The 26,554-nt window shown below is 45.6% G+C and overlaps 1 protein-coding gene across 3 annotated transcripts in view; it reads right to left on the bottom strand.

Annotated features, from left to right (window-relative positions):
• The window catches only part of LOC127913109 (regulator of G-protein signaling 17-like), a 116,744-nt gene that overhangs the window by 58,879 nt on the left and 31,311 nt on the right, over nucleotides 1-26,554 (bottom strand). Inside the window, exon 2 of one of the 3 annotated variants that reach the window (XM_052484501.1) lies at nucleotides 25,512-25,625. The exons of the other annotated variants lie outside the window; for them this stretch is intronic. Coding sequence (XP_052340461.1) covers nucleotides 25,512-25,526 — 15 coding nt within the window. The 5' untranslated portion in view covers nucleotides 25,527-25,625. The remainder of the gene's footprint in view (nucleotides 1-25,511; nucleotides 25,626-26,554) is intronic. 3 annotated transcript variants of the gene reach the window in all.

The following is a 26,554-nucleotide window of genomic DNA, read 5'->3' as shown; positions in this document are numbered from 1 at the left end:
CACCACCACTACAGCCACCACTACATCCACCACTTCAGCCACCACCACTACAGCCACCACCACTACAGCCACCACCACTACAGCCTCCACCACTACAGCCACCACCACTACAACCACCACCACTACAGCCACCAGTACAGCCACCACTACAGCCTCTACCACTACAGCCACCACCACTACAGCCACCACTACAGCCACCACTACAGCCTCCACCACTACAGCCACCACCACTACAGCCACCCCCACTACAGCCACCACCACTACAGCCACCCCCCACTACAGCAACCACCACTACATCCACCACTACATCCACCACAACAGCCACCACCACAACAGCCACCACCACTACATCCACCACTACAGCCACCACTACAGCCACCACTACAGCCTCCACCACTACAGCCACCACCACTACAGCCACCCCCACTACATCCACCACAACAGCCACCACCACAACAGCCACCACCACTACATCCACCACTACAGCCACCACTACAGCCACCACTACATCCACCACCACTACAGCCACCACCACTACAGCCACCCCCACTACAGCCACGCCCACTACAGCCACCCCCACTACAGCCACCACTACAGCCACCACCACTACAGCCACCACCACTACAGCCACCACTACAGCCACCCCCACTACAGCCACCACTTCAGCCACCACCACTACAGCCACCACTACATCCACCACCACTACAGCCACCACCACTACAGCCACCACCACTACAGCCACCACTTCAGCCACCACCACTACAGCCACCACTACATCCACCACCACTACAGCCACCACCACTAAAGCCACCAACACTACATCCACCACTACAGCCTCCACCTCAGTATAGCATTGTGGAGAGAGAGAGGTGGGAGGGAGATAGGGGAGAGGGAGAGAAAGAGGGGAGAGGGAGAGAGAGGGAGAGAAAGAGAGAAGTAAAGAGAGAGGCTAGTTAATATCCCTGACCAGAGAGGAATGATGAAGAAGCAGATAGACAGTGTACTAATATCCCTGACCATAGAGAGAGTAACAGTGAAGAAACCCTCCCCAACAGCTAAGACTTTAATGAACCCAGCCAGGAGAATGATGAAGAATCAGACTTTAATGAACCCAGCCAGGAGAATGAGGAAGAACCAGACTTTAATGAACCCAGCCAGGAGAATGATGAAGAACCAGACTTTAATGAACCCAGCCAGGAGAATGAGGAAGAACCAGACTTTAATGAACCCAGCCAGGAGAATGATGAAGAATCAGACTTTAATGAACCCAGCCAGGAGGATGATGAATAATCAGACTTTAATGAACCCAGCCAGGAGAATGATGAAGAATCAGACTTTAATGAACCCAGCCAGGAGAATGATGAAGAATCAGACTTTAATGAACCCAGCCAGGAGAATGATGAAGAATCAGACTTTAATGAACCCAGCCAGGAGGATGATGAATAATCAGACTTTAATGAACCCAGCCAGGAGAATGATGAAGAATCAGACTTTAATGAACCCAGCCAGGAGAATGATGAAGAATCAGACTTTAATGAACCCAGCCAGGAGAATGATGAAGAATCAGACTTTAATGAACCCAGCCAGGAGAATGATGAAGAATCAGACTTTAATGAACCCAGCCAGGAGAATGATGAAGAATCAGACTTTAATGAACCCAGCCAGGAGAATGATGAAGAATCAGACTTTAATGAACCCAGCCAGGAGGATGATGAAGAATCAGACTTTAATGAACCCAGCCAGGAGAATGATGAAGAATCAGACTTTAATGAACCCAGCCAGGAGAATGATGAATAATCAGACTTTAATGAACCCAGCCAGGAGAATGATGAAGAATCAGACTTTAATGAACCCAGCCAGGAGGATGATGAATAATCAGACTTTAATGAACCCAGCCAGGAGAATGATGAATAATCAGACTTTAATGAACCCAGCCAGGAGGATGATGAAGAATCAGACTTTAATGAACCCAGCCAGGAGAATGATGAATAATCAGACTTTAATGAACCCAGCCAGGAGAATGATGAAGAATCAGACTTTAATGAACCCAGCCAGGAGGATGATGAAGAATCAGACTTTAATGAACCCAGCCAGGAGAATGATGAAGAATCAGACTTTAATGAACCCAGCCAGGAGAATGATCAAGAATCAGACTTTATTTTATTTTACTATTCATTCTGACCAGAGACCCTGTGCCGGGTTCTACTATTCATTCTGACCAGAGACCCTGTTCCGGTTCTACTATTCATTCTGCCCAGAGACCCTGTGTGGGTTCTACTATTCATTCTGACCAGAGACCCTGTGTGGGTTCTACTATTCATTCTGACCAGAGACCCTGTGTGGGTTCTACTATTCATTCTGACCAGAGACCCTGTGTGGGTTTTACTATTCATTCTGACCAGAGACCCTGTTCCGGTTCTACTATTCATTCTGACCAGAGACCCTGTGTGGGTTCTACAATTCATTCTGACCAGAGACCCTGTGTGGGTTCTACTATTCATTCTGACCAGAGACCCTGTTCGGTTCTACTATTCATTCTGATCAGAGACCCTGTTCCGGTTCTACTATTAATTCTGACCAGAGACCATGTGCCGGTTCTACTATTCATTCTGACCAGAGACCCTGTGCCGGTTCTACTATTCATTCTGACCAGAGACCATGTGCCGGTTCTACTATTCATTCTGACCAGAGACCCTGTGCCGGGTTCTACTATTCATTCTGATCAGAGACCCTGTTCCGGTTCTACTATTCATTCTGACCAGAGACCCTGTGTGGGTTCTACAATTCATTCTGACCAGAGACCCTGTGTGGGTTTTACTATTCATTCTGACCAGAGACCCTGTTCCGGTTCTACTATTCATTCTGACCAGAGACCCTGTTCCGGTTCTACTATTAATTCTGACCAGAGACCATGTGCCGGTTCTACTATTCATTCTGACCAGAGACCCTGTGCCGGGTTCTACTATTCATTCTGATCAGAGACCCTGTTCCGGTTCTACTATTCATTCTGACCAGAGACCCTGTGTGGGTTCTACTATTCATTCTGACCAGAGACCCTGTTCCGGGTACTACTATTCTAATGGCAGTTAGAAAAGCGACTGTGATTCACTCACTCTGGAGGTTCGCCAGAGTGTGTGTGTGTGTGTATGTGTGTGTGTGTATGTGTGTGTGTGTGTGTGTGTGTGTGTGTGTGTGTGTGTGTGTGTGTGTGTGTGTGTGTGTGTGTGTGTGTGTGTGTGTGTGTAGCCTGAGAAGCTGATAAACCCCTCCCCCACTTCGGACTGGGGGAGAGGGCTAGAAAGAGAGGGTGCGACAGAGAGAGACAGAGAGAGAGAGACAGACAGAGAGACAGCAAGAGAGAGAGAGAGAGACAGAGACAGAGAGACAGCGAGAGAGAGAGACAGCGAGAGAGAGAGAGAGAGAGAGAGAGAGAGAGAGAGAGAGAGAGAGACAGTGAGAGAACCTGGAGAAGAGTCCCCTAAGCAAGCTGGTCCTGGGGCTCTGTTCACAAACACAAACACACCCTACAGAGCCCCAGGACAGCAGCACAATTAGACCCAATCAAATCATGAGAAAACAAAAAGATAATTACTTAACACATTGGAAAGAATTAACAAGAAAACAGAGCAAACTAGAATGCTATTTGGCCCTACATAGAGAGTACACAGCGGCAGAATACCTGACCACTGTGACTGATCCAAAATTAAGGAAAGCTTTGACTATGTACAGACTCTGTGAGCATAGCCTTGCTATTGAGAAAGGCCGCCGTAGGCAGACATGGCTCTCAAGAGAAGACAGGCTATGTGCTCACTGCCCACAAAATGAGGTGGAAACTGAGCTGCACTTCCTAACCTCCTGCCCAATGTATATTAGAGAGACATATTTCCCTCAGATTACACAGATCCACAAAGAATTCGAAAACAAATCCAATTTTGAAAAACTCCCATATCTACTGGGTGAAATTCCACAGTGTGCCATCACAGCAGCAAGATCTGTTGCCATGAGAAAAGGGCAACCAGTGAAGAACAAACTCCATTGTAAATACAACCCATATTTATGCTTATTTATTTTATCTTGTGTCCTTTAACCATTTGTACATTGTTAAAACACTGTATATATACAATATGACATTTGTAATGTCTTTATTGTTTTGACACTGTTTTGACACTGTATGTGTAATGTTTACTGTTAATTTGTATTGTTTATTTCACTTTATATATTCACTTTATATATTATCTACCTCACTTGCTTTGGCAATGTTAACACATGTTTCGCAAGCCAATAAAGCCCTTGAATTGAATTGAATTGAGAGAGAGACGAAGATACAGAGAGAGAGAGACAGAGAGACAGCGAGAGAGAGAGAGAGAGAGAGTGAGAGAGAGAGACAGAGAGACAGAGAGAGAGAGAGAGAGAGAGAGAGACAGAGAGAGAGAGATGAAGAGACAGAGAGAGAGAGAGACGAAGAGACAGAGAGAGAGAGAGAGAGAGAGAGAGACGAAGAGACAGAGAGAGAGAGACGAAGAGACAGATAGAGAGAGAGAGAGACAGTGAGAGAGAGACAGAGAGACAGAGAGAGAGACAGAGAGAGAGAGAGACAGAGAGACAGAGAGAGAGAGATGAAGAGACAGAGAGAGAGAGAGAGAGACGAAGAGACAGAGAGAGAGAGACGAAGAGACAGATAGAGAGAGAGACGAAGAGACAGAGAGAGAGAGAGACAGAGACAGAGAGAGAGAGATGAATAGACAGAGAGGGAAAGAGACAGTGAGAGAGAGAGAGAGAGAGAGAGAGAGAGAGAGACAGAGAGAGACAGAGAGAGAGAGATGAAGAGACAGAGAGAGAGAGATACAGCGAGAGAGACAGAGACAGAGGGAGATAGAGAGAGAGGAGAGAGAGAGACAGATAGAGGGAAAGAGATAGAGGGAGAGGCAGAGGCAGAGAGAGATACAGAGGGGAGAGAGAGAGAGAGAGACAGAGAGGGAGAGGGAAAGAGATAGAGGGAGAGACAGAGGGGAGAGAGAGAGACAGAGAGGGAGAGGGAAAGAGACAGAGGGCAGAGGGAGAGACAGAGGGGAGAGAGAGAGACAGAGAGGGAGAGGGAAAGAGACAGAGGGGAGAGGGAGAGACAGAGGGAGAGAGAGAGACAGAGAGGGAGAGGGAAAGAGACAGAGGGGAGAGAGAGAGACAGAGAGGGAGAGGGAAAGAGACAGAGGGGAGAGGGAGAGACAGAGGGGAGAGAGAGAGAGAGAGAGAGAGAGAGAGAGAGAGAGAGAGAGAGAGACAGAGAGGGAGAGGGAACGAGACAGAGGGGAGAGAGAGAGAGAGAGAGGGAGAGACAGAGGGGAGAGAGAGAGGGAGAGACAGAGGGGAGAGAGCAGTCGCCGTTCTCCCTACTTCCTCTTTCACACCACGTGCTTCTTATCTCTGGCCAGTGTGTGTGTGTGTGTGTGTGTGTGTGTGTGTGTGTGTGTGTGTGTGTGTGTGTGTGTGTGTGTGTGTGTGTGTGTGTGTGTGTGTGTGTGTGTGTGTGTGTGTGTGTGTGTGTGTGTGTGTGTGTGTGTGTGTGTGTGTGTGTGTGTGTGTGTGTGTGTGTGTGTGGTGAGAGTTACTGCCAACACCCTAACCCTACACCGTAGTGAAAAACCTGTTGGCTAACTTTACATCTACAATGGACATCTTGTTTTTAAGTTGGACTTCTTTGTGCGGGTCACTCTCAAAAGAGAGAGTGTGTGTGTGTGTGTGTGTGTGTTTGTGTGTGTGTGTGTGTGTTTCCTCCCAGTAGCCCAGTTGTGTGAGGTTTAAAGGGCCAAGCCGCCACACGTCTCCTAAGCAGCTCTGTGTGTGTATCATGTCTCCTAAGCAGCTCTGTGTGTGTATCGTGTCTCCTAAGCAGCTCTGTGTGTGTATCGTGTCTCCTAAGCAGCTCTGTGTGTGTATCGTGTCTCCTAAGCAGCTCTGTGTGTGTATCATGTCTCCTAAGCAGCTCTGTGTGTGTATCATGTCTCCTAAGCAGCTCTGTGTGTGTATCATGTCTCCTAAGCAGCTCTGTGTGTGTATCGTGTCTCCTAAGCAGCTCTGTGTGTGTATCGTGTCTCCTAAGCAGCTCTGTGTGTGTATCGTGTCTCCTAAGCAGCTCTGTGTGTGTATCGTGTCTCCTAAGCAGCTCTGTGTGTGTATCGTGTCTCCTAAGCAGCTCTGTGTGTGTATCGTGTCTCCTAAGCAGCTCTGTGTGTGTATCATGTCTCCTAAGCAGCTCTGTGTGTGTATCATGTCTCCTAAGTCATTCAGAATGTAAACAGAGACACAGCTGATCTGCTTTAATCTCATTATCATCACCTCCAATGTTGTTAATGGGGGAAATACTAGGGTCCGAATCTGGCAACCCAGCCCATGTTAAATGGGGAATATTGGTGGTCAGATTCTGGCAACCCAGCCCATGTAAAAGTGGGAAATACTAGGTCAGAATCTGGCAACCCAGCCCATGTTAAATGGGGAATATTGGGGTCAGATTCTGGCAACCCAGCCCATGTAAAAGTGGGAAATACTAGGGTCAGAATCTCAACCCAGCCCATGTTAAATGGGGGAAATACTAGGGTCCGAATCTGGCAACCCAGCCCTTGTAAAAGTGGGAAATACTAGGGTCAGAATCTGGCAACCCAGCCCATGTTAAAGGGGAAATACTAGGGTCAGAATCTGGCAACCCAGCCTCAGTTAGGATCTGGCAACCCAGACCATGTTAAAGGGGAAGACTCAGTTAGGATCTGGTAACCCAGCCAATGCTAAAGGGAGAATACTCAGTTAGGGTCTGGTAACCCAGCCCATGATACAGGGAGAAGACTCAATTAGGGTCTGGCAACCCAGCCCATGTTAAAGGGGAAAACTCAGTTAGGATCTGGCTACCCAGCCCATGTTAAAGGGAGACTAGCCTCGCACATGAGTATCTAGCCTAGCAGCTAGCTGGCACACAGAAAGGGAACTGAAACTAGGCTCCAGTTTCACCAGAACCAATGAAAAATATGACCAAGGAATCCTTCTGTAGCTCAGTTGGTAGAGCATGGCGCTTGTAACGCCAGGGTAGTGGGTTCGATTCCCGGGACCACCCATACGTAGAATGTATGCACACATGACTGTAAGTCACTTTGGATAAAAGCGTCTGCTAAATGGCATATATTAATATTATTATTATATTATTACAAAACCTGCCGATGGCTGACAGGCCAGGACGTATCTGCTTCTGTCTCTGGTGGGGAGAAACCCATACACTGGGGTCAGGATCAGGTTAGGGTCAGGGTCAGGATAGGGTTAGGGATCGGGTCGGGATAGGGTTAGTGTTAGGTTAGGGTCAGGGTTAAGGTTCAGGTCGGGATAGTGTTAGGTTAGGGTTAGGGTCAAGTTAGGGTCAGGATAGGGTTAGGGTCAGGATAGGGTTAGATAGGGTTAGGGTCAGGATAGGGTTAGGGTCAGGATAGGATTAGATAGGGTTAGAGTCAGGATAGGGTCAGGATAGGGTTAGATAGGGTTAGAGTCAGGATAGGGTCAGGATAGGGTTAGGGTCAGGATAGGGTTAGATAGGGTTAGGGTCAGGATAGGGATAGGGTTAGATAGGGTTAGGGTCAGGATAGGGTCAGGATAGGGTCAGGATAGGGTTAGGATAGGGTTAGGATAGGGTCAGGATAGGGTTAGATAGGGTTAGGGTCAGGATAGGGTCAGGATAGGGTTAGATAGGGTTAGGGTCAGGATAGGGTCAGGATAGGGTCAGGATAGGGTTAGATAGGGTTAGGGTCAGGATAGGGTCAGGATAGGGTTAGATAGGGTTAGATAGGGTTAGGATAGGGTCAGGATAGGGTTAGATAGGGTTAGGGTCAGGATAGGGTCAGGATAGGGTCAGGATAGGGTTAGATAGGGTTAGGGTCAGGATAGGGTCAGGATAGGGTTAGATAGGGTTAGGGTTAAGCATGAAACACACATATAATCTCACTGCTTGTAGACTGGTAATAGATACAGTCGGAGGCCGTTCTTTCTCTTGCTAGAAGGAAAGCGGTGCCGACCCAGTAGTGATGAACCTGCCACTTCTACTTGTAGAATGGCAATGCTTGTCAGTGGCCAAAAACTTGACTTTGAGCCAATCAGAGAGCACGAACCCCCACGTGGGAGTGACAACAAAAAGGAAAAGAGTCCATTTTGTCTGTTCGTCCAAGGTTAAATATCCTGAGCCAGTCACATTTCATATGTAATATAGGTTATGAGAGGGTAGCTAGCTAAGAGCACAGATGCAATCCACACAACACTAAATACTTCCTCCAAGCTAGTTTACCATTGAAGCTACAGTGTGAAAGTAATCAACCCATCTTTCTAGAGTCATCTTGCGAGGAAGTTATCTATCTGGGGTCATCTGTCTAGATAGTCATCTACCTGGGGTCATCGGGCTAGGTAGTTATCTACCTGGGGTCATCGGGCTAGGTAGTTATCTATCTGGGGTCATCTGGCTAGGTAGTTATCTATCTGGGGTATTCTGGCTAGGTAGTTATCTATCTGGGGTATTCTGGCTAGGTAGTTATCTATCTGGGGTATTCTGGCTAGGTAGTTATCTATCTGGGGTCATCTGGCTAGGTAGTTATCTATCTGGGGTATTCTGGCTAGGTAGTTATCTACCTGGGGTCATCTGGCTAGGTAGTTATCTATCTGGGGTCATCTGTCTAGATAGTTATCTACCTGGGGTCATCGGGCTAGGTAGTTATCTATCTGGGGTATTCTGGCTAGGTAGTTATCTACCTGGGGTCATCTGGCTAGATAGTTATCTATCTGGGGTCATCTGGCTAGGTAGTTATCTATCTGGGGTCATCTGGCTAGATAGTTATCTATCTGGGGTCATCTGGCTAGGTAGTTATCTATCTGGGGTCATCTGGCTAGATAGTTATCTATCTGGGGTCATCTGTCTAGATAGTTATCTATCTGGGGTCATCTGGCTAGATAGTTATCTATCTGGGGTCATCTGTCTAGATAGTTATCTATCTGGGGTCATCTGGCTAGGTAGTTATCTACCTGGGGTCATCGGGCTAGGTAGTTATCTACCTGGGGTCATCTGGCTAGGTAGTTATCTACCTGGGGTCATCTGGCTAGATAGTTATCTATCTGGGGTCATCTGGCTAGGTAGTTATCTATCTGGGGTCATCTGGCTAGATAGTTATCTATCTGGGGTCATCTGGCTAGGTAGTTATCTATCTGGGGTCATCTGGCTAGATAGTTATCTATCTGGGGTCATCTGTCTAGATAGTTATCTATCTGGGGTCATCTGTCTAGATAGTTATCTATCTGGGGTCATCTGGCTAGGTAGTTATCTATCTGGGGTCATCTGGCTAGATAGTTATCTATCTGGGGTCATCTGTCTAGATAGTTATCTATCTGGGGTCATCTGGCTAGATAGTTATCTATCTGGGGTCATCTGTCTAGATAGTTATCTATCTGGGGTCATCTGGCTAGGTAGTTATCTATCTGGGGTCATCTGGCTAGATAGTTATCTATCTGGGGTCATCTGTCTAGGTAGTTATCTATCTGGGGTCATCTGTCTAGGTAGTTATCTATCTGGGGTCATCTGTCTAGATAGTTATCTACCTGGGGTCATCGGGCTAGGTAGTTATCTACCTGGGGTCATCTGGCTAGGTAGTTATCTACCTGGGGTCATCGGGCTAGGTAGTTATCTACCTGGGGTCATCTGGCTAGGTAGTTATCTACCTGGGGTCATCTGGCTAGATAGTTATCTATCTGGGGTCATCTGGCTAGGTAGTTATCTATCTGGGGTCATCTGGCTAGATAGTTATCTATCTGGGGTCATCTGGCTAGGTAGTTATCTATCTGGGGTCATCTGGCTAGATAGTTATCTATCTGGGGTCATCTGTCTAGATAGTTATCTATCTGGGGTCATCTGGCTAGATAGTTATCTATCTGGGGTCATCTGTCTAGATAGTTATCTACCTGGGGTCATCTGGCTAGGTAGTTATCTACCTGGGGTCATCGGGCTAGGTAGTTATCTATCTGGGGTCATCTGGCTAGGTAGTTATCTACCTGGGGTCATCTGGCTAGGTAGTTATCTATCTGGGGTCATCTGGCTAGGTAGTTATCTATCTGGGGTCATCTGGCTAGGTAGTTATCTATCTGGGGTCATCTGGCTAGGTAGTTATCTATCTGGGGTCATCTGGCTAGATAGTTATCTATCTGGGGTCATCTGTCTAGATAGTTATCTATCTGGGGTCATCTGTCTAGATAGTTATCTATCTGGGGTCATCTGGCTAGGTAGTTATCTATCTGGGGTCATCTGGCTAGATAGTTATCTATCTGGGGTCATCTGTCTAGATAGTTATCTATCTGGGGTCATCTGGCTAGATAGTTATCTATCTGGGGTCATCTGTCTAGATAGTCATCTACCTGGGGTCATCGGGCTAGGTAGTTATCTACCTGGGGTCATCGGGCTAGGTAGTTATCTATCTGGGGTCATCTGGCTAGATAGTTATCTATCTGGGGTCATCTGTCTAGATAGTTATCTACCTGGGGTCATCTGTCTAGATAGTTATCTACCTGGGGTCATCGGGCTAGGTAGTTATCTATCTGGGGTCATCTGGCTAGGTAGTTATCTATCTGGGGTCATCTGTCTAGATAGTTATCTACCTGGGGTCATCGGGCTAGGTAGTTATCTATCTGGGGTATTCTGGCTAGGTAGTTATCTATCTGGGGTCATCTTGCTAGTATCAACTAGGGCTTTCTACAAAATAGTAACATTAGCGAAGCTAACATTGGAATCTAGCCCATAAACTAAGCAACACACATCCTTTGCCAAACAGTATTTTAACAAGGCTGAGTGACTGACAACGTCAAGGTCTTTTGCAGTGTGAACACAAAGAGATTGCCGGCACTCTATTCAGAGGTGCTAAGTACTATCGGCAGTCAAATGTTTTACAATCCTGAGCTGTTAGGGTCAGGACCGCCTATGCTAAACTAGCTAGACTTTGTAGCATGCTATGCTAGTAGCTAAAGGTTGTGACAGAATGTCTGGGCTAAGGATTTATAGCATGCTATGCTAGTAGCTAAAGGTTGTGACTGAATGGCTGGGCTAAGGATTTATAGCATGCTATGCTAGTAGCTAAAGGTTGTGACTGAATGGCTGGGCTAAGGATTTATAGCATGCTATGCTAGTAGCTAAAGGTTGTGACTGAATGGCTGGGCTAAGGATTTATAGCATGCTATGCTAGTAGCTAAAGGTTGTGACTGAATGGCTGGGCTAAGGATTTATAGCATGCTATGCTAGTAGCTAAAGGTTGTGACTGAATGGCTGGGCTAAGGATTTATAGCTAAAGCTAGCTAGAGGTCCTGTACCTGGAGTCAGGGAGTCCGGGGGGGGGGTTAGAAGCAATTAAACGTTCACTTGAGTATTAATCCATAATCTCGCACTCAAAATCACCAGCACAGAATACACTCTGAAAAAGGTAGAAGACACACACACACGCACGCACACACACACACACACCGTGACACCTGGTTGTGACACCAACTCTGCGAGGGTGTCTCAGAGGAGTTGTTTTATATACAAACGCAGCAACACCCATGGTGGGTGTCTAATCTCCGACAGCACCGTCTGAGGAAATGATTGGAGCCCGTGCTTCTGTCCTAACATCTACGGCAGCCACACCTCTCGATAAAACACGGCCTGATCGTCTCCTAAAACTCCAATTCATGCATTGATCTGAAAATGTGGACGCCGAAATGTGCTCCGTATGGAGGTCGCTAATGCAATTGTGGAGTATCCGGAGGCCGAAATGTGCTCCGTATGGAGGTCGCTAATGCAATTGTGGAGTATCCGGAGGCCGAAATGTGCTTCGTACCGCATCGTCATCCTCCTCACACATGTTGTAACAATGCAGAGAGCTACGTACAGCTCCGTGTTGACCTGATTGGGTGACGGTAGGTGGGGGAAGGAGGTCCATTTAAAAACACAAACACCCTTCCTTGACAACTTCCTTGACAACTTCCTTGACAACTTCCTTGACAACAGCTCTGCTCTGCTCAGCGAAGCGTCAAGGAGGTACACATGTCCTGACTTCTGCAGAGGACGTATCGCTATATCACAGTAAACACTGCAGACACACACACACACAGACACACACACACACACACACACACACACACACACACACACACACACACACACACACACACACACACACACACACACACACACACACACACACACACACACACACACACACACACACACCACAAACACAATCACACACTCCCATTCCTGTCTCTCCCCCCCACCTCTCTCTCCCCCACCTCTGTCTCTCCCTCTCCTCTCCCTCCCCCCACCTCTCTCTCTCCCTCTCCTCTCCCCCACACCTCTCTCTCTCCCTCTCCTCTCCCCCCACCTCTCTCTCTCTCCCCCCTCTCTCTCAACCCCATTAATACGCTCTAATAGAGAGACATGCCAAGAGATTAAATGGTTTTTAATAGAATGCATTACTGAGGAGCTATTCGCTCCAAATTCATGTTGTCTCCTGCCCTTTTAGGGAATTGTATTCTACAATACACTACTCTACTACTCTACTCTACACTCCTACTCTACTCTACTCTACTACTCTACACTACTCTACACTCCTACTCTACTCTACTACTCTACTCTACACTACTCTACTCTACTCTACACTACTCTACACTCCTACTCTACTCTACTCTACTACTCTACACTACTCTACACTCCTACTCTACTCTACTACTCTACTCTACACTACTCTACCCTCCTACTCTACTCTACTACTCTACTCTACTCTACTACTCTACCCTCCTACTCTACTCTACTACTCTACTCTACTCTACTACTCTACTACTCTACACTCCTACTCTACTCTACTCTACACTCCTACTCTACTACTCTACACTCCTACTCTACTCTACTCTACACTCCTACTCTACTACTCTACACTCCTACTCTACTCTACTACTCTACTCTACACTATACTACTCTACTCTACTCTACTCTACACTCCTACTCTACTCTACTACTCTACTCTACACTCCTACTCTACTCTACTACTCTACTCTACTCTACTACTCTACTCTACACTACTCTACTACTCTACTCTGCTACTCTACTCTACTCTACACTCCTACTCTACTCTACTACTCTACTCTACACTACTCTACTACTCTACTCTACACTCCTACTCTACTCTACTACTCTACTCTACACTACTCTACTACTCTACACTCCTACTCTACTCTACTACTCTACTCTACACTCCTACTCTACTCTACTACTCTACTCTACACTACTCTACTACTCTACTCTGCTACTCTACTCTACACTCCTACTCTACTCTACTACTCTACTCTACACTACTCTACTACTCTACTCTGCTACTCTACTCTACTACTCTCCTACTCTACTCTACTACTCTACTCTACTCTACTCTACTACTCTACTCTGCTACTCTACTCTACTCTACTCTACACTCCTACTCTACTCTACTACTCTACTCTACACTACTCTACTACTCTACTCTGCTACTCTACTCTACTCTACTACTCTACTCTACACTACTCTACTACTCTACTCTGCTACTCTACTCTGCTACTCTACTACTCTACTCTTCTACTTTACTCTGTTACTCTACTACTCTACTACTCTACTCTGCTACTCTACTCTACTCTACTCTACTCTACTCTACTACTCTACTCTACTACTCTACTCTACACTGCTACTCTACTCTACTACTCTACTCTACTCTACTCTACTCTACTCTACTCTACTCTACTCTGGTACTCTACTACTCTACTCTGCTACTCTACTCTGCTACTCTTCTACTCTACTCTACTACTCTACTCTGCTACTCTACCTACTCTGCTACTCTACTCTACTCTACTCTACTCTACTCTACTCTACACTACTCTACTCTGCTACTCTACTCTGCTACTCTACTCTACTACTCTACTCTGCTACTCTACTCTGCTATTCTACTACTCTACTACTCTACTCTACTCTACTCTACTCTACTCTACTCTACTCTACTCTACTCTACTCTACTCTACTCTACTCTAGAAAAGTGTGTGTGTGTGTGCTCACCATAGACACACCAAGATGAAAAGTGGATCAATCTCTTTTCTTCTTGTAATCTTTCTCAGAGAGAGAGGGAGAGAGAGAGAGAGAGAGAGAGGGAGAGAGAGACAGAGAGACAGAGACAGAGACAGACAGAGAGAGAGAGTAGAGAGAGAGAGAGAGACAGAGAGAGAGAGAGAGAGAGAGAGAGAGAGAGAGAGAGAGAGAGAGAGAGAGAGAGAGAGAGAGAGAGAGAGTGTGAGAGAGAGAGAGAGAGAGAGAGAGAGAGAGAGAGAGAGAGAGAGAGAGAGAGAGAGAGAGAGAGAGAGAGAGGCTGAAGGAAAAGGAACTGTTCAGGATATTGTGACATTGGGATGTGTCTAAAACCTGATGACTCAGTTAGCAAGTCAGTCCACAAGCCAGTCAGTCTGCCAGTCAGATAATCAGTCCACAAGCCAGTCAGTCTGCCAGTCAGTCTGCCAGTCAGCCAGCCAGTCAAAAACTAAAGCAGGAAGTACCAGTGACTCGCTCAATAAGGAAATGGTCAGATGACGCAGATGCTACTAATGATATAGGAATGTTTTTCTAGCACAGACTGGAATATTTAAATTTTAAATTTTACCTTTATTTAACCAGGCAAGTCAGTTAAGAACATATTCTTATTTTCAATGACGGCCTGGGAACAGTGGGTTAACTGCCTGTTCAGGGGCAGAACGACAGATTTGTACCTTGTCAGCTCGGGGGTTTGAACTCGCAACCTTCCGGTTACTAGTCCAACGCTCTAACCACTAGGCTACCCTGCCAGAATATGTTCTTGGACTCATCCAATGGCTTTGAAGAGTATACAACAGTCACTGGCTTCATGACTATTAGATGACGTTGTCCCCATAGTAACTGTACGTACATACTAGAGGTCGACCGATTATGACTTTTTCATCACAGATACCGATTATTGGAGGACCAAAAAAACCCGGTACCGATTAATCAGCCGATTTATAGAAAACATATTTATTTGTAATGATGACAATTACAACAATACTGAATGAACACTTAATTTAAATTAATATAATACATCAATAAAATCAATTTAGCCTCAAATAAGTAATGTAACGTGTTCAATGTGGTTTAAATAATGCAAAAGCAAAGTGTCGGAGACAAAAGTAAAAGTGCAATATGTGCCATGTAAGAAAGCTAACGTTTAAGTTCCTTGCTCAGAACATGAGAACATATGAAAGCTGGTGGTTCCTTTTAACATGAGTCTTCAATATTCCCAGGTAAGAAGTTTTAGGTTGTAGTTATTATAGGAATTATAGGACTATTTCCCTCTATACCATTTGTATTTCATATACCTTTGACTATTGGATGCTCTTATAGGCACTTTAGTATTGCCAGTGTAACAGTATAGCTTCCGTACCTCTCCTCGCTCCTCCCTGGGCTCGAACCAGCAACACAATGACAACAGCCACCCTCGAAGCAGCATTACCCATGCAGAGCAAGGGGAACAACCACTAGAAGGCTCAGAGCGAGTGACGTTTGAAACGCTATTAGTGTGCACCCCGCTAACTAGCTAGCCATTTCACTTCGGTTACACCAGCCTCATCTCGGGAGTTGATAGGCTTGAAGTCATAAACAGCGCAATGCTTGACGCACAACGAAGAGCTGCTGGCAAAACGCACGAAAGTGCTGTTTGAATGAATGTTTACGCGCCTGCTTCTGCCTACCACCGCTCAGTCAGATACTTGTATGCTTGTATGCTCAGTCAGATTATATGCAACGCAGGACACGCTAGATAATGTATAGTAATAACATCAACCATGTGTAGTTAACTAGTGATTATGATTGATTGTTTTTTATAAGATAAGTTTAACTAGCTCGCAACTTACCTTGGCTTACTGCATTCGCGTAACAGGCAGTCTCCTTGTGGAGTGCAACGAGAGAGAGGCAGGTCATTATTGCGTTGGACTAGTTAATTGTAAGATTTCAAGATGGGATCCCCCGAGCTGACAAGGTGAAAATCTGTCGTTCTGCGCCTGAACGAGGCAGTTAACCCACTGTTCCTAGGCCGTCATTGAAAATAAGAATGTGTTCTTAACTGACTTTCCGAGTTAAATAAGGATGAAATAAAGTGTAAAAAAAAAAAAAATACCGATTTCCGATTGTTATGAAAACTTGAAATCGGCCCTAATTAATCGTCCATTCCGATGAATCGGTCGACCTCTAGTACATACCCTAACCAGAAGCCATGGATTACAGGCAACATACGCACTAAGCTAAAGGGTGGAGCTGCTGCTTTCAAGGAGTGGGACATTAACACGGACGCTTATAAGAAATCCCGCTAAACCCTCAGACGAACCATCAAACTGGCAAAGCGTAAATACAGGACTAAAATTGAATCCTACTACACCGGCACCGACGCACGTCAAATGTGGCAGGGCCTGCAAACCATTATGGACTACAGGGAAGCACCAGCCGCGAGCTGCCCAGTGATACAAGCCTACCAGACGAGCTAAATGACTTATATGCACGCTTCGAGGCAAGCAACACTAAAGCATGCATGAGAGCACCAGCTGTTCCGGACGACTATGTGATCACGCTCGCCGTATTCAATGTGCGTAAGACCTTTAAACAGGTCAACATTCACAAGGCCGCAGGGCCAGATGGATTTCCAGGATATGTACTCCGAGCATGCGCTGACCAACTGGCAAGTGTCTTCACTGACATTTGCAACGTGTCCTTGTCCGAGTCTGTAATACCTACATGTTTCAAACAGACCATAGTCCCTGTGCCAACAACACCAAGGTAAACTGCCTAAATGACTACCGACTCATAGCACTCACGTCTGTAACCATGAAGTGCTTTGAAAGGCTGGTCATAGTTCACATCAACACCATTATCCCAGAACCCCTAGACCCACTCCAATTCACATACCACCCCAACAGATCAACAGATGACACAATCTCTATTGCACTCCACACTGCCCTTTCCCACATGGACAAAAGGAACACCCACATGAGAATTCTGTTCATTGACTACAGCTCAGCGTTCAACACCATAGTCCCCTCAAAGCTCATCACTAAGTTAAGGACCCTGGGACTAAACACCTCCCTCTGCAACTGGATCCTGGACTTCCTTACGGGCCGCCCCCCAGGTGGTAACAAGTGCTGATCCTCAACACTGGAGCCCCTAAGGGGTGCGTGCTCAGTCCCCTCAAGTACTCCCTGTTCACCCCAGAATGCGTGATCAAACATGACTCCAACACTATTTCATTAAGTTTGCCGACACAACAGTGGTAGCCTGATCACCGACAACGATGAGACAACTTATAGGAAGAGACCTGGAAGTGTGGTGCCAAGAAACAAGACTCAACGTGTTCAAGACAAAAGGAAATGATTTAAAAATATATATATTTCACCTTTAGTTAACCAGGTAGGCCAGATGAGAACAAGTTCTCTTTTACAACTGCGACCTGGCCAAGATAAAGCAAAGCAGTGCGACCCAAACAACAACACAGAGTTACACATAGAGTAAAACAAACGTACAGTCAATAACACAGTCAATAACACAGTAGAAAAAATCTATGTACAGTGTGTGCAAATGAGGTAAGATAAGGGAGGTAAAGCAATAAATAGGTCATAGTGGTGAAATAATTACATTATAGCAATTAAACACTGGCATGATATATGTGCAGAAGATGAATGTGCAAGTAGAGATACTGGGGCGCAAAGGAGCAAGATAAATAAATAAATACAGTATGGGGTGCAGTAGTTGGATGGGCTATGTACAGGTGCAATGATCTGTGAGCTGCTCTGATAGCTGATGATTAACTTCCTGGTGACAGGGGGCAGTATTTTCCAGTCTGGATGAAATGCCCAAATTCAACTACCTGTCTGGTTAGACTGTAAACTCTCCTTCCAGACTCACATTAAGCATCTCCAATCCAAAATTAAATCTAGAATCGGCTTCCTATTTCGCAACAAAGCATCCTTCACTCATGCTGCCACCAATCCTCGACTTTGGCGATGTCATTTAGGAAATGGACTCCAACCCTCTACTCAACAAATTGGATGCAGTCTATCACAGTTTCATCCATTTTATCACCAAAGCCCCATACCCACCACTGCGACCTGTACGTTCTCGTTGGCTGGCCCTCGCTTCATATTTGTCGCCAAACCCACTGGCTACAGGTCATCTATAAGTCTTTGCTAGGTGAAGCCCCGCCTTATCTCAGCTCACTGGTCACCATAGCAGCACTCCAGCAGGTATATCTCACTGGTCATCCCCAAAGCCTATTCCTACTTTGGCCGCCTTTCTTTCCAGTTCTTTGCTGCCAATGACTGGAACGAATTGCAAAAAAATCACTGAAGCAGGAGACTCATATCTCCCTCGGTAACTTTAACAGCTTCTACCCCCAAGCCATAAGACTGCTGAACAGCTAATCAAATGACCCGGACGATTTGCATTGACCCCTCCCCCTTTTTTTAACGCTATTACTTCAATTACTTCGACTAACCCCCGCACAATGACTCAGTACTGGTACGCCCTTTATATAGCCTCCACAATGACTCAGTACTGGTATGCCCTGTATATAGCCTCCACATTGACTCAGTACTGGTACGCCCTGTATATAGCCTCCACATTGACTCAGTACTGGTACGCCCTGTATATAGCCTCCACATTGACTCAGTACTGGTACGCCCTGTATATAGCCTCCACATTGACTCAGTACTGGTACGCCCTGTATATAGCCTCCACATTGACTCAGTACTGGTACGCCCTGTATATAGCCTCCACATTGACTCAGTACTGGTACGCCCTGTATATAGCCTCGTCATTGACTCAGTACTGGTACGCCCTGTATATAGCCTCGTCATTGACTCAGTACTGGTACTCCCTGTATATAGCCTCCACATTGACTCAGTACTGGTACACCCTGTATATAGCCTCGTCATTGACTCAGTACTGGTACCCCCTGTATATAGCCTCGTCATTGACTCAGTACTGGTACGCCCTGTATATAGCCTCGTCATTGACTCAGTACTGGTACGCCCTGTATATAGCCTCCACATTGACTCAGTACTGGTACACCCTGTATATAGCCTCGTCATTGACTCAGTACTGGTACGCCCTGTATATAGCCTCGTCATTGACTCAGTACTGGTACACCCTGTATATAGCCTCCACATTGACTCAGTACTGGTACGCCCTGTATATAGCCTCGTCATTGACTCAGTACTGGTACCCCCTGTATATAGCCTCCACATTGACTCAGTACTGGTACACCCTGTATATAGCCTCGTCATTGACTCAGTACTGGTGCGCCCTGTATATAGCCTCCACATTGACTCAGTACTGGTACGCCCTGTATATAGCCTCGTCATTGACTCAGTACTGGTACGCCCTGTATATAGCCTCCACATTGACTCAGTACTGGTACGCCCTGTATATAGCCTCCACATTGACTCAGTACTGGTACGCCCTGTATATAGCCTCGTCATTGACTCAGTACTGGTACGCCCTGTATATAGCCTCCACATTGACTCAGTACTGGTACGCCCTGTATATAGCCTCCACATTGACTCAGTACTGGTACGCCCTGTATATAGCCTCGTCATTGACTCAGTACTGGTACCCCCTGTATATAGCCTCCACATTGACTCAGTACTGGTACCCCCTGTATATAGCCTCCACATTGACTCAGTACTGGTACCCCCTGTATATAGCCTCGTCATTGTTATTTTATTGTTGCTCTTTTACTTTTTAAAAAACGTTTGTTTATTTAGCAAATATTTTCTTAACTCTTATTTTTCTTAAAACTGCATTGTTGGGTAAAGTAAGAGTTTCACGGTAAGGACTGTTGTGTTCCGGTTCAAGTGACGAATAACATTTTATTTTATTTGACGTTTACCAACATGACAATTTATGTAACCCTTGGCAACAACGTATCCCCTCAATTCTAGAGAAAGTTTAGTCACACACAATCTTGCCAACGCTACCATTGGACCCTGAAGACAGGAAGCAAATAATAACAAAGTAGTAAATCAGAATGGAATATGTCACGGTTGGTGTCGTAACCTCCCGAGGGGAATGTGCCATCTGCAGTAGATAAATAATGTCATTTTCAGATTATTAGATTTTCTACTGCAGACTACTCCTTCTATTCTTCTCTTCTCAACCACAGGGGAAAGTTGACAGCAGCTATATATAGGGATGGACATGTGAAAATAATTTAAATGTAATTTAGGGATTGAAAGCTGTGGAGCTTGTGGACTCTAAATACACAACTGTTGTGAGAAAAAAGAGGAGAAGAGAGGAAAGGAGAGGAGAGTAGAGGAGAGGAGAGGGGATGAGCTGAGAGGAGAGGAGATGAGAGGAGAGGAGCGGAGAAGAGAGGAGAGGGTAAGATAATATAGGAGAGGAGAGGAGAGGTGCGGAGAGGAGAGGAGAGGATAAGATAATATAGGAGAGGAGAGGAGCGGAGAGGAGAGGAGAGGATAAGATAATATAGGAGAGGAGAGGAGAGGAGAGGAGAGGAGAGGAGAGGAGAGGAGAGGAGAGGGAGAGGATAAGATAATATAGGAGAGGAGAGGAGAGGAGAGGAGAGGAGAGGAGAGGAGAGGAGGAGAGGAGAGGAGAGGAGGAGAGGAGATGGGTTGTTTGTTGTTCAACATGTTTCCTTCTCAATAGGTTTTAAACAACCCCAAATAATGCAGAATGTGTCATAACTCTCCAATGTCACTACAGCTACGTCTCTGTGTGTGTTCCACCCTCCACTCCCTCTTCCGGTGCAGCAGGGGGAGAGACAGAGACAGTCATCACTCACCCACCTCAAGACTTCTGCTTCCTACTTTATACTACCCTACCTCACCCTAGCCACGCCTCAGAGGAAACTGAGGAAACCATCACAGAATAACATTAAGTGACTTTCATTTGCCACGGGAGAGAAAGAGAGGTATTACAGATTAAGAAAGTGACATTCATCCACTGACATGACAAAGAGAGAGGAGAGAAAGAGAGAGAGAGGAGCGAGAGAGAGGGGTGTGACAGAGAGAGAGAGAGAGAGAGAGAGAGAGAGAGAGAGAGAGAGAGAGAGAGAGAGAGGGGGAGAGAGAGAGAGAGAAGCGAGAGACAGAGAGAGAGAGAGAGAGAGAGAGGAGTGTGAGAGAGAGAGAAGCGAGAGACAGAGAGAGAGAGAGAAGGAGAGAGAGAGAGAGAGAGAGGGAGAGAGAGAGAGACAGAGAGAGAGAGAGAGAGAGACAGAGAGAGAGAGAGAGAGAGAGAGAGAGAGAGAGAGAGAGAGAGAGAGAGAGAGAGAGAGAGAGAGAGAGAGAAGCGAGAGACAGAGAGAGAGAAGCGAGAGAGAGAGGTGAAGGGAAAAGACACACCATAATATCAAGGTTTATATATAAATAGATCATGACTCAGTCAAAGCAGTCAGTCAGAGTTGCCCTCCAATAGGAGAAGAAGAAGATTATCGGCCTGGTCAAACACAAAATACCTCAAATTGACACTTGTTGTTGAAAGGGATAGTTTGGGATTTTGGCAAACTAGTTTAGCACAAAGACTGGAAGTCCTTGGGTACAACTAGTACGCAGCTCGCAGACTTTCAGTTTTTGTGCCAGGCCACAGGTTTAGGGTTGAAAAAGCTTTTTGAAGTTTGTAATTTCCACTTTAAAATTCCAGAATAGATTTTTCCTCATGAAAAGTGTATCAACCCCTTCAAACATGTTAATGAATTACATACAGTGGAAAAAAGCCAAGGGGGATATATACTTTTGCAAGGCACTATAATAACTCACTTCCTGTTGCTGTAGGATTATTTTCCCTGCCGTAGCAAACTGGCTCAAATCAAGATCCTACATCTGTAGCAGTAATGCTAGTTAGCATCGGTAAGACACTACCTCTAACTTCCTTCATACTGGATGCAAAGACATCAAATAAATCACTTTGAATCTGTCCCAGGCTTTGTGCACTACTATCTTACTTTTGACCAGGGCTGCTTCCTGTTTGTTTAGCCACGTTCTCTCTCTCTCTCTCTCTCTCTCTCTCTCTCTCTCTCTCGCTCTGTCTCTCTCTCTCTGTCTCTCTCTCTCTCTGTCTCTCTCTCTCTCTCTCTCTCTCTCTCTTCTCTCTTTTTTTAGAGAAAAGTAGAAAGGGAGAGAGAGAGAGAGAGAGACAGCGACAGAGAGAGAGACAGAGACAGAGAGAGAGACAGACTGAGAGAACAACCTCCCCACTGACAACCCTCCCACACCCACTGAGGACATACACAACCACATATTGTACTCCATTATGGGATGGGAAATTTATACAAGAAAATAAAATAAACTCTGGTGTCCAAACACCCAGCTCGATCTCCACCCTGCTACCATACAAGTGGTTATCTCCACCCTGCTACCATACTAGCGGGTAAACACAAGTATTTCCCATGACTGTGCCTCCAAAACCAAATGTCAACCTGACCCGCCACTCCATCCTGGACTTGAACAGCCTTTTACGACCAGGTCCACCTCTACAAGCAGCAGTGGCCACCAGTCAGTAGTCTACATTATACTAGTCTACATTATACTGAGGAGTCAGTAGTCTACATCAGTCTTTTACGACCAGGTCCACCTCTACAAACACCTTCGCCCCTTGGCCTTCGCCCAGACACTAAAGAACATCGCCCTCAACCGCAGCCCACACACCTCACACAGGAGCAACAGATCAATAGACACCCTCGAACCCACGCCGACAGGACTTACATCCACACCCCAACCAATCAACACCCCCCCAGGTCAACCATGCCCACACCCCAACCAATCAACGCCCCCCAATTCAACCATGCCCACACCCCAACCAATCAACACCCCCAAATCAACCATGCCCACACCCCAACCAATCAACACCCCCCCAAATCAACCATGCCCACACCCCAACCAATCAACCCCCCCACAATTCAACCATGCCCACACCCCAACCAATCAACACCCCCCCAAATCAACCATGCCCACACCCCAACCAATCAACACCCCCAAATCAACCATGCCCACACCCCAACCAATCAACCCCCACAATTCAACCATGCCCACACCCCAACCAATCAACACCCCCCAAATCAACCATGCCCACACCCCAACCAATCATCCCCCCCCAATTCAACCATGCCCACACCCCAACCAATCAACACCCCCCCAAATCAACCATGCCCACACCCCAACCAATCAACACCCCCACAATTCAACCATGCCCACACCCCAACCAATCAACACCCCCCCAAATCAACCATGCCCACACCCCAACCAATCAACACCCCCCAAATCAACCATGCCCACACCCCAACCAATCAACACCCCCAAATCAACCATGCCCACACCCCATTTAGGCTCCCCTTCAGATCAGACCTATAACCCTCCTGCTCACCCCATGCCCCCCCACTCCCGCAAAGAGGGCCTTAACATGGAAGTCACACATACGCCCAGGCCATGAGCAGGCAAACAGGCAAACAGGCCCAACCCCCAATCTTACACTAGCCCAAGCCAATGGCATGTACCAGATGCTCAGCAGGCTCTGCTCACACTTACTGGCCTGAGGCCAAACCACGATCAACAACATTGCACACTTTATGGAACACAAACCCTTCACTATATCATCCTGGAATATCCAAGGCCTGAGGTCATCTGCCTTCGACCTAAAGAGCAGGAACCTGGACTTCACCAAATAAATCTGAAATACAGACATTGTCATCCTACAAGAAACCTGGTATAGAAAAGATGGACCCACTGGTTGTCCTCTAGGTTACAGAGAGCTGGTAGTCCCATCCACCACACTACCAGGTGTGAAACAGGGAAGGGACTCAGGGGATATGCTCATTTAGTATAGAGCAGACCTAACCTACTCTATTAAACTAATCAAAACAGGAACATTTTACATTTACATTTGGAACCAAGGACTGATCACCCCAATCCACAAAAGTGGAGACAAATTTGACCCCAATAACAAGGCCATGGGGTGAGACAGGGATGCAGCTTAAGCCCCACCCACTTCAACATCTATATCAACGAATTGGCGAGGGCACTTGATCAGTCTGCAGCACCCGGCCTCACCCTACTAGAACCCGAAGTCAAACGTCTACTGTTTGTTGATGATCTGGTGCTCCTGTCATCAACCAAGGAGGTCCTACAGCAGCACCTAGATCTTCTGCACAGATTCAGTCAGACCTGGGCCCTGACAGACCTGGGCCCTGACAGACCTGGGCCCTGACAGTAAATCTCAGTAAGACAAAAATAATGGTGTTCCAAAAATTCCATCTAGATACCGTTGCCCTAGAGCACACATAAAACTACACATACCTCGGCCTAAACATCAGCGTAACATCCACAAAGCAGTGAATGAGCTGAGAGACATGGCAAGTAGGGCCTTCTGTGCCATCAACATTCAACATACCGATTAGGATCTGGCTAAAAATACTTGAATCAGTTAAAGAAGCCACTGCCCTTTATGGTTGTGAGGTCTGGGTTCCGCTCACCAACCAAGAATTCACAAAATGGGACAAACACCAAATTGAGACTCTGCATGCCAAATCATGAGAAATCATGAGAAATCATGCCAAATCATGAGAAATCATGAGAAATCATGAGAAATCAAAAAGATAATTGTCAAAAAACAAAGCAAATTGGAATGCTATTTGGCCCGAAACAGAGAGTACACAGTGGCAGAATACCTGTCCACTTTGACTGACCCAAACTTAAGGAAAGCTTTGACTATGTACAGACTCATTGAGCATAGCCTTGGTATTTAGAAAGGCCGCCGTAGGCAAACATGGCTCTCAAGAGAAGACAGGTTAGGAGCACACTGGCCACAAAATGAGGTGGAAACTGAGCTGCACTTCATAACCTCCTGCTAAATGTATGACCATATTAGAGACACATATTTCTCTCAGATTAAACAGATCCACAAAGAATTTGAAAACAAATCCAACTCCCATATCTATTGGGTGAAATACCACAGTGTGCCATCACACCAGTGAAGAACAAACACCATTGTAAATACAACCCATATTTATGTTTATTTATTTTACCTTTTGTACTTGAACTATTTGCACTTAATATGACATTAATAATGTTTTTATTCTCTAGGAACTTTTCTGAGTGTAATGTTTACCGGTAATTGTTATTGTTTATTTAACCTTTGTTTATTATCTAGTTAATTTGCTTTGGCAATGTTAACATATGTTTCCCATGCCAATACAGCCCTTAAATTGAATTTAAATTGAATTGAGAAGAGAGCGAAAGAGACACAGACAGGGAGAGAGAGAGAGAGAGAGAGAGAGAGAGAGAGAGAGAGAGAGAGAGAGAGAAAGTGAGAGTGAGAGAAAGTGAGAGTGAGAGAAAGAGAAAGAGGGAGAGAGACAGAAAGGCAGACAGACAGACAGACAGACGTTAGGTTAAGTTACCAGTATGTCCATCATGGCTTGACAGCTCTTGGCAGTCTAATAGTCTTATAATCCTCAGCGATGTTAACAGCCTGGGAACACGCATGTCATCCCCCCTTTGGCCACGGACCTCTCCTTCATGGACACACACATGAATACATGCACACAATCACATACATGTACACACAACCACATACATGTGCACACAATCACATACATGTACACACAATCACATACATGTACACACAATCACATACATGTACACACAATCACATACATGTACACACAATCACATACATGTACACACAATCACATACATGTACACACAATCACATACATGTACACACAATCACATACATGTACACACAATCACATACATGTACACACAATCACATACATGTACACACAATCACATACATGTACACACAATCACATACATGTGCACACAATCACATACATGTGCACACAATCACATACATGTACACATACACACAATCACATACATGTACACACAATCACATACATGTACACACAATCACATACATGTACACACAATCACATACATGTACACACAATCACATACATGTACACACAATCACATACATGTACACACAATCACATACATGTACACACAATCACATACATGTGCACACAATCACATACATGTACACACAATCACATACATGTGCAGACAATCACATACATGTACACACAATCACATACATGTAAACACAATCACATACATGTGCACACAATCACATACATGTACACACAATCACATACATGTACACACAATCACATACATGTACACACAATCACATACATGTACACATAATCACATACATGTACACATAATCACATACATGTACACACAATCACATACATGTACACATAATCACATACATGTACACATAATCACATACATGTACACACAATCACATACATGTACACACACAATCACATACATGTACACACAAACAAATACATGTACACACAATCACATACATGTGCACACAATCACATACATGTACACACAATCACATACATGTACACACAAACAGACA

The sequence above is a fragment of the Oncorhynchus keta genome, chromosome 28, assembly GCF_023373465.1.
Source record: "Oncorhynchus keta strain PuntledgeMale-10-30-2019 chromosome 28, Oket_V2, whole genome shotgun sequence".
Lineage (NCBI taxonomy): Eukaryota > Metazoa > Chordata > Actinopteri > Salmoniformes > Salmonidae > Oncorhynchus > Oncorhynchus keta.
This window is presented reverse-complemented; position numbering and strand designations above follow the sequence as displayed.